The sequence below is a fragment of the Galeopterus variegatus genome, unplaced genomic scaffold (assembly GCF_000696425.1).
Source record: "Galeopterus variegatus unplaced genomic scaffold, G_variegatus-3.0.2 Scaffold188, whole genome shotgun sequence".
Lineage (NCBI taxonomy): Eukaryota > Metazoa > Chordata > Mammalia > Dermoptera > Cynocephalidae > Galeopterus > Galeopterus variegatus.
The window spans coordinates 452287-461601 of NW_007726299.1; the positions used below are offsets into that span (position 1 = coordinate 452287).

At 36.0% G+C, this 9315-nt stretch overlaps 2 protein-coding genes across 5 annotated transcripts in view; one reads left to right on the forward strand and one right to left on the reverse strand.

The window, feature by feature from the left end:
• RNF139 (ring finger protein 139) overlaps positions 1 to 5291 on the forward strand; it is a 29448-nt gene extending 24157 nt beyond the window's left edge. The window contains exon 2 of one of the 2 annotated variants that reach the window (XM_008564559.1): positions 2693 to 5291. In XM_008564559.1, the coding sequence (XP_008562781.1) occupies positions 2695 to 4506 (1812 nt within the window). In that variant the 5' untranslated portion in view covers positions 2693 to 2694 and the 3' untranslated portion in view covers positions 4507 to 5291. The remainder of the gene's footprint in view (positions 1 to 2692) is intronic. The other variant, XM_008564554.1, reaches the window with a different exon arrangement.
• Positions 5292 to 5368: 77 nt separating this feature from the next.
• Positions 5369 to 9315, reverse strand: part of TATDN1 (TatD DNase domain containing 1) — a 48786-nt gene continuing 44839 nt past the window's right edge. For 2 of the 3 annotated variants that reach the window (XM_008564570.1, XM_008564581.1), the window contains one exon: positions 5369 to 5719. In XM_008564570.1, coding sequence (XP_008562792.1) covers positions 5617 to 5719 — 103 coding nt within the window. In that variant the 3' untranslated portion in view covers positions 5369 to 5616. Of the gene's footprint in view, positions 5720 to 9295; positions 9301 to 9315 lie in introns of all 3 variants that reach the window. The other variant, XM_008564574.1, reaches the window with a different exon arrangement.

Below are 9315 nucleotides of genomic sequence, written 5' to 3' on the forward strand. Positions count from 1 at the left end.
AAAAAATGTGTTTTCTATTGAAAGGACCTATTCCCAGCTCACAACTCTTTGGGAGATTATTAGTGGCCTATTTCTTGGGAAATGAAGTGGGTCTTGTTCAAAAGGTTATCTGTCTTTCAGTTGATTGTGTCCTTTTGTTTTCCTTTTCACAAATGACCTGACACTTTAGCACAGGATAAATTTTAAGTCTATGGGCAAAGTCATCACTTAAAGGAACTTTACATGCAGTGGGTTGTGAAATGCCTCCACTGTAATATGCAATATCTTTATTGATTACATGCTGAAATAAGGTGGATAGATGGGTGTTTAATTTGGAGTTTGTAATTTTTTCTGTATTCCAAGCTATGATTTCTTAGCTTTGTCTCTCACCTTTTCATAGGTTTCATTTTTTAAGCAGGCTGCGTTTTGTAGTTGCCTTTAATAACATACTCCAGATGTGACAAACATTTATTTCTTCAATGAATACTAATTGTACTTATTTTATACAAAATACCGTGGGATCCATAGATGTACAAGGTAGGATCCTTGCTTGCTATAAGGACGCATTATATAATAGGGCAGATGATACCTACTAAGTACAAACTACAATATCAGGTGGTATATGAATGTTAGTTGTTTCACTAAGGTCTGTACATATGCTGAAGGAACAGTTACTATCAAAGAAAGTGGGTAGGATTTGAACAGTCAGGGATTTGGGAGGTTGGTGGAGTCATCATTCCAAACAGAAGAATGTAAACACAGCTGTAATTATGGCAGAGAAAGGGATGTGTTTAGATTATGCGACTGATGTGCTGCCTGCAGTGCTAAGGAGGCAACTAGGGATGTGTTTAGAAAACAGAGGTCTGCAGCATTGGTGTGTATGTGTTGGGAATATTACTCTAAAGCAGATTGGCTCCTTGAATGCCAGGACAAGGAGCGTAGATTTTAATTGATGGTAATTTCAGAGCTGCTGACGTATTTTGAGCAGAGTTATGAAGAAAGGCAATTTGGTGATAGCTTGTAGATGGGTTTGGACAAGATGAGTTTTTAGAGACAGTAATTTGTTGGTGTCACTTAGAAAAGGCAGATAAAAAAGGTGTTAGTAGAATTTGGCAACTAATTGGCAAAGTTTAAGGGTGTGGGGCAAGAGTACCATTAAAAGATTAATAATGGTACCTTTGACTAAAATTAGAAATTTAGTCAAGGAAAAGGTGGTTCTGGCTTAAGGAGAGTTACATTTTAGAACTTTTGAGTTTTGCAGTTGCAATGTAGGAGTGTAACTAGGAGAATATTTGGATGTCATTCCCGTAGTTGAAACCTTGGATAATAATGTGTTTATTGTAATCTCACTTAAACTATATGTGTTTCTGTCAGAGCACAAATAAAGATGGTGTCAGATGCACATAGTCAGACTGTTTACATTGGTTAGATATGGAGTGGAGGAGGGGTGGATTTATTACCATTGTTTAAACAATGTTTTGGTTTTTTTAATGTTTCTGTAATTTGAAGGACAATAAAAAGGGTTGACTATTTGAATAAATAGATTCAGTAATGTACAGGAAAAAGGGAACTTGGAGAATGCTCAAATTTGAGGAGCAGGAGGCTGGCCAGTTAGCTCAGGTGGTTAGAGTGCAGCCTTACAAACAGCAAGGTCATGGGTTTGGATCCCAGTACAGGCCAAGCACAAAAAAAAAAAAATTGAGCAGGAAAAATAGCTGGCACGAGTTTACACTTTGAGTAAAAGGAGGAATTAGGTGGAAGTATAAAACTTAAACTTGATTTCCTAAAGAATTCTTTAAAAAAACAGAATTCTAAGACTTAATAGGAACAAATATTTTCCATTTTGGTTATTTTTAATTCTTAATGTTTGGGATTATTTTAATTTTTTTTTTTCCTTTTTGTTTTTTTTCGTGACTGGCAACGGATCGCAACCCTCAGTGTCGCACCCGTACCGGACCGGGACCGGCAACGGGATCGCAACCCTCGGTGTTGCGCCCGTACCTCGCTAAGCCAGTGAGCGGCCAGTCTGTATGTGGGATCCGAACCCTCGGCGGGAGCGTCGCCATGCTCCCAAGCGGCGCACTGTAGCAGTGCGCCACCGGGCCGGCCTAAATATTTTTAACGACTATGAAATTATAAAGGACATGTTTCTTTTGAGCTCTAAAGCTTGTGAAAATGTATGTATCACTACAAATTTGTCTTGAAGATAATTTACTAATTTGGTGCCTGCACATACTGTATAGTGTCACTTGAATTACTTTGGAAATTAGATAATAAGGGATGAGATTTTTATGTACTTTTTTTTTTTTTTGTCCTTTTTTGTGACCAGTAAGGGGATCGCAACCCTTGGCTTGGTGTTGCCCGCACCGCACTCAGCCAGTGAGCGCACCAGCCATCCCTATATAGGATCCAAACCTGCGGTGGCAGCGCCCCTGCGCTCCCAGCGCTGCGCTCTCCCAAGTGCGCCATGGGGCCAGCCCAAGGGATGAGATTTTTAAAATAATCTAATGTGTGGTCTGTCGTCTTGAACTTTGACTTTACAAAACCTTTATTGACCTTTAATTCTGAATTGTCTTGAGGCTTAATATTCATAACTTTGAAAATATTCTTATTTCCTTTAAGGAAGGAAGAATGTCATAACTATTAATGGGAAAACATTCTTTAAAATATTTCATCCAAATGACCTTTTCTTTTCTCTCTTTTTTTTTTTTAGGTATGTTTGTATCCAGTATTGTTCTGATCTTGTCACAGCGATCACTTTTCAAGTTTTACATGTACAGCTCAGCCTTTCTGTTAGCTGCAACTTCAGTGTTGGTGAATTATTATGCTTCTTTGCACATTGACTTCTATGGTGCTTACAACACATCAGCTTTTGGAATTGAGCTGCTTCCTCGGAAAGGGCCCTCACTATGGATGGCACTCATCGTTCTACAGCTAACATTTGGAATTGGGTACATTACACTACTCCAGATTCATTCCATCTATTCACAATTAATTATTTTGGATCTCTTGGTTCCTGTGATAGGCTTAATCACAGAGCTACCATTACACATCAGAGAGACTTTAGTTTTTACTTCTTCCTTGATTCTCACATTAAATACAGTGCTTGTCTTGGCAGTGAAACTTAAGTGGTTTTATTATTCCACACGGTATGTTTATCTTTTAGTGAGGCACATGTATCGAATTTATGGATTACAGTTATTGATGGAGGACACATGGAAGAGAATTCGTTTCCCAGATATACTGCGAGTCTTTTGGTTAACAAGAATTACAGCTCAGGCTACAGTGTTAATATACATTTTAAGAATGGCAAATGAAACGGATTCCTTCTTTATTTCTTGGGATGATTTCTGGGACCTCATTCGCAATCTTATAATTAGTGGATGTGATTCTACACTAACTGTACTGGGCATGAGTGCTGTAATTTCCTCAATAGCCCATTATTTGGGGCTTGGAATATTGGCCTTTATTGGATCAACTGAAGAAGATGACAGGAGGCTTGGCTTTGTAGCACCTGTTTTATTTTTTATTTTGGCTCTTCAGACTGGTTTAAGTGGGCTAAGTCCAGAAGAGAGACTTATTCGCTTAAGTAGAAACATGTGCCTTTTATTAACTGCAGTCCTGCATTTCATCCATGGAATGACAGACCCTGTATTAATGTCTCTTAGTGCCTCTCATGTGTCCTCTTTTCGTAGACATTTCCCTGTGCTGTTTGTCTCTGCTTGCCTGTTTATTCTTCCTGTTTTACTCAGTTATGTTCTTTGGCATCACTATGCACTAAATACATGGTTGTTTGCAGTTACGGCCTTTTGTGTAGAACTCTGCTTAAAAGTAATTGTTTCTCTAACTGTTTATACCTTATTCATGATTGATGGCTACTATAATGTCCTCTGGGAAAAGCTTGATGATTATGTCTACTACGTTCGTTCAACAGGCAATATTATTGAATTTATATTTGGAGTGGTAATGTTTGGAAATGGAGCTTATACTATGATGTTTGAGTCAGGAAGTAAAATTCGGGCTTTAATGATGTGCCTACATGCATACTTTAACATCTACTTACAAGCAAAAAATGGCTGGAAGACATTCATGAATCGTAGGACTGCTGTTAAGAAAATTAATTCACTTCCTGAAATAAAAGGGAGCCACTTACAAGAAATAGATGATGTATGTGCAATCTGCTACCATGAGTTTACAACATCTGCTCGTATTACACCATGTAATCATTATTTCCATGCACTTTGCCTTCGGAAGTGGCTGTACATTCAAGATACTTGTCCCATGTGCCATCAAAAAGTATACAATGAAGATGATATCAAGGATAATTCAAATATATCTAACAACAATGGATTCATTGCACCCAATGAAAATCCAGAGGAAGCTATAGGAGAAGCTGCTGCTGAATCTGACAGGGAATTGAACGAAGAGGACAGTACAGATTGTGATGATGATGTTCAAAGGGAAAGAAATGGAGTGATTCAGCACAGAGGCACAGCAGCTGAAGAATTTAATGATGATTCTGATTAAAATAGCACTTACTAATCATTGAGGTATTTGTTTAAAATTCAGTTCATCCAAAATGGAGTAATGTGCTTCACATCAGTGTGTAACCAAGCACAAAAGCAGTATCAATGTTGAATCTGTGAATGGTTTTCCGTTTACTGTGATGTGCTACTGTAAATATACCTCTTTAATTACTTCTGGTCTCTTTGGTGACCTATTTAAATTTGTGTACATTATTGTACATAGAATAAAATGTTTTCACGTTTTTATGACAAAATCTGAACAAATAGCTTTTTAATAGATGTAATAATCATACAGTGTGTCAACTGTGCCAAAGATTCCTCAGTGAAATTATATGATGTGTTTAACTTTAGACTCTAGTTTTTCTTTAAAATGGGTGGGAGAATGAAAATGAAAATCAGAAACCACATTAAAGTCAAGGAAATAAAATAAATTGCACTAGAGCATAAAGGCTATACATTAGAGTATTTTAACACGAAGGAAAAATTAGCCTGCCAGAAGCAGTTGAGAAACTTTTTTGGAATTTAAGTAGCATTGTAGTTGAACTGGGTTCAAAAGTCACACTGAGAGACTGTGTGAGAGTTGAGAAACAGGCTTATGTCAACTAAACTTTGATATAAACCAGACTGTGCTAATTGTTTAATTTTTATGTAAAATCAGTATATTTGTTACACATTCTGTGTTCGCAGTGTTGTCATAAAATTGTCCTTTCAAACTTTTGAAGAGATTACAAAGTAAAATGGGTGTTTTCATTGTTTTAAACTGAAGCATTAAATGATATAAAAAACCCTGATCTGATTTTATGGATAAAAACGAGGGGATGGTATGTGGTGATATATATATATATAAATATATAATCTCTCTCTTTTTTTAACATGGCAGAAAAGATTTTTATTTAAAAATATTTAAAACATTCTCAAAATTTCAGTATTACAGAATAGTGGCAGAACAAATTCCTTTACAGCAAGCCACACTGCTTCTATTGAATTCTTAAAAGATTCAAACCTTGTATCATCTCTTTAGACAACTTCGAGCGATTTCTTTATTGAAACTTTCAGTAAGTATTACCATGAAATTTTACATACATGATGGAAAATGGAAGACACATACCAATTACATATCAGGAAAAAATATTTTAATGGTGTTGTTATATAGTGTATTGGCTAATTCCAGTGGATCCTCATCTCTTACTGCTGACATTATCTCCAGTATTTGACTAAAACAGAAACAAAAATGGATGGTTATATTTCCAAGTGTGTATTCGTCTTAACAGTTAAACTTTTCATCAATATTAATAGAAAAATTTAACTTTTTACTAGTAATCAGAGATAAATTTCTGGGGCTGTTTTCATGTAACTAGAGCCAAGAACTAGGTTCAAGTAAATTGTAAAATCAGCCTTCTACATTATGTGAACCACAATCATGGAATTACCCCAGTGGAAATGAAGAGTCCTTTAAAACTGTAGTTGTAACACATTAATTAGTGGGTCATGATGAGTATTTAAAAAATTAAGAGGAAAGGTACATTGCACATAGTAAGGGTAAATACCATTCCAGTTTTGGTTTGGTTTTATTTATGTATGTATATGTGTAATGAGTCACAATGGAAGTCCTTTTGGGGGAACAGCACCTAAAGTTTGAAAGCCACTGATTAGAGAACTAGTCCTATAGAGACAGCAAGAAATGGCTACATGGTCACTAAGTACAATGACAGCAAATGAAGTTACTTGGAATAATCCATTGTTATGGAGGTAGGGGGACTTTTTATTCTTGTACTTATTCCCCTGCAAGGGAGAGAATAACCCACTTATCCATCTTACAGTTTCTCTGCCTAGAATGATAATTAGTAGTGTTTCCTAGCAATATTATATATAGGTAGGATAGTTTTACACGTGAATAGAAAGTTCTAAAGTCAAAAGTAAACGTTAAAATATTCTTTGCTTAAGCTTTTTGTTCCCTTAATGGGTACCTTAAATGTGAATACTTTCTAAAGGAGTTAGAGGTGGAGATTTAGGATTAACTGGGATTATTTTTATTATCTGTAATAGTGACACAAAAGCCTTAATATACATACTAAATGAACAGATTATACTAAACTTTCATCTGAGAGTCAAAACTAGCTAAAAGCAAATCTATTAACACTTAAGAAGTAAAAATCCAGTTTTCTTGCTAAACTACAGAATTTTTCTCTTTGCGTTGCTGGTTTCACACAGCTTTACTAAGATTATATTGTATAGCAAAATCACTTTATTCATATTGAGAAACTGCTTATGAGAAGTCCATTAGAGCTTAGCAGGACATTTTATTTTAGTAAGTTTCATAATATGGTTTATTGTAATCTTTGAACAACTCTTTTGCACCCAAACTATTTCTGTGTATCATCAATGCCCTAAAGCTGCAGTTACTCTAAAGAGAATATGAAGTTTAGTGTCCCTGGGAATAGAATGGTTTTTGTTTAATGTGGTACTTTTATTCTAGGCACAGGTTTTTAAAGTGTTGCAAGATCCATATGATTCCTGCCACCCCATCTCCTTCCACTGATATTAGTTACAGCTTTAAAAAAAAATTGCCACTCTTCTGCTTAAAATCCTTTGGGTTCTGATAAAATCTAAAGTTGACATACAATAGCCCTCACAATCTGGCCTCACTGTGCCTTCCCAGACTTACCCCATGCATCCTACCTTGTGCCACACTAAATAAACTCATCGTTCCCCTGCATCAGCCAAGCCCTTCTGCAGTCTCCCTTTGCTCAAGGTGTTTGAATCTGGCCTAACTCCCAGTCATGCTCAGTAAACAACTGAAATGTCTCTTGAGTAGCACTACTGTCTTCGACTATATATCTGCTTATTTGCTCCAGGAGGTCAGAGGTCTTTTGTCTAACTCACAATTGCCTATCTGATGGATGGATGATGCCCTCATCAGTCTTGATTCTTCTGTGCAGGCTTGGTAACTTGTACCTTTCCTGACATATGGCAGAAGCTCCAAAATGTCTGTTACAAGGAATTTATATATCTAAAGGAGAGGAAAGACCTCTATACAAATAATTATTGATAAAAACTTTGTATGTAGGAATTAACTTGCTACAATGTAAAACTTAACAGAATGGAGGTTGATAAAAACTTTGTATGTAGGAATTAACTTGCTAATTAGTAATTAGCATTAGATTAGAGTCGTGTATTTTTGAAATGTGGTTTAAAAATTTCCAGCTTGCAAATTTTCCCAAGCTAATTGAAGAAGAGGTATTTATTCATGGTTACAGTTGATACTCAAGCCTTCATGGTTCTTTAACAGTCTGTGTTTAAAAACACCTTGAAATTTTGTCTTGCAAATATATAGCTAAAGTCAGCATCTATAATTTTACATAAGATTAAGGCAATGTAGAAAACTGACTCGGATACACTTTTGGCAACCACTTCCTCTAAGCTGGCAGTTGGCAAAATACCAGCTTCTTATCTCTAGTGTCCTTTTAGATCTCTGAAGAATTATTTAGAAATATTGTCTCCTGACTGAATTTGCAGTTACCTACATTTCATAAAAATTACAACTGATTCTTTACTAACCAGAATTGAAATATATTCCTCACAATACAGGTTTTAAAGCAGTTTTAAAGTCTTGGACAGCACTAGCATGTTAATAAAGGAAGAGGACCTTTCAAATGTATTTGTATGGAGCAGTTCTTCAGTTTTCTGCCTGCTGTATTTTATTTTATTTTATTTTTTCCTTTTTGTCTTTTTTCGTGTCCGGCAACGGATCGCAACCCTTAGTGTCGCGCCTGTACCGGACTGGGACCGGCAACGGGATCACAACCCTCAGCGTTGCATCCGCACCTCGCTCAGCCAGTGAGCGGGAACCGGTCTGTATGTGGGATCCGAACCCTCGGTGGGGGCGCCGCCGCGCTCCCAAGTGGTGCACTGTAGCAGTGCGCCACCGGGCCAGCCCTGCCTGCTGTATTTTAGATCTGCTTATCTAATATTCTTTGCTTGTTTAAAAATACTAAAAAACGATGGTGCATATGGAAGGAATTATTACAATCTAAAAGTAACAAATCCATTACTTTTTATGAATATGTTATAAATATGCCCAATTGTCTGAACTGGTAAACCATACTACTGACTGATATAGCCTAGATTAAAATGACCTGTTTGTGTAAACAAAAGAAATTGGATTATTGATATAACCAACTTTTCCTGTTATAATATTCTTTATAGCTCTTTGATGGGTAATAGCTCTTTTCACATGTGCTATACATTATAATCAAAATGATTCTTAATTACTGCTTTTTTTAAGCAATAAAATTCTCTAAAGTTCTGCCCCATTTTTTTGGTTGGGAAAAAGGAAATCCTGTTACTTGTCCATTTGTTCCAAGGCTTAAAGAAATTTGTTATTTCTTAAATTTATTCAGGTTGTCAAACATTTAAAATGCAGATTTTTTAACAAAAAGGTCTGCTAAGGCTTCCTTTTTATAAACAGCAGTAGGGAAGTTGCATGTAACTTAAACCAGGTGAGGTGATTATATGGATAGCTTTAAAATCTTTTCCTCTTCCTACAAAATAATACATGACCAGAATGAATTTCTCACTGTTGCAATAAAATCACTTCGGGTTGAGAGGATATGAAAAGAGGAACTGAGATGGGTGCAAATTCCTAAAAATCACTGCATTAAAATGGTGGTGTTTGACCAGAACTTCATTTGGATTTCATAAAACTTAATTTCTGTCCTTTGAATTCATTTTATAAGTGGCATTTGGTGATTGACTAATGATTTTGAAGACCAGGAGAGCAAAATACTTACATTATATGGCAGGGTTCATT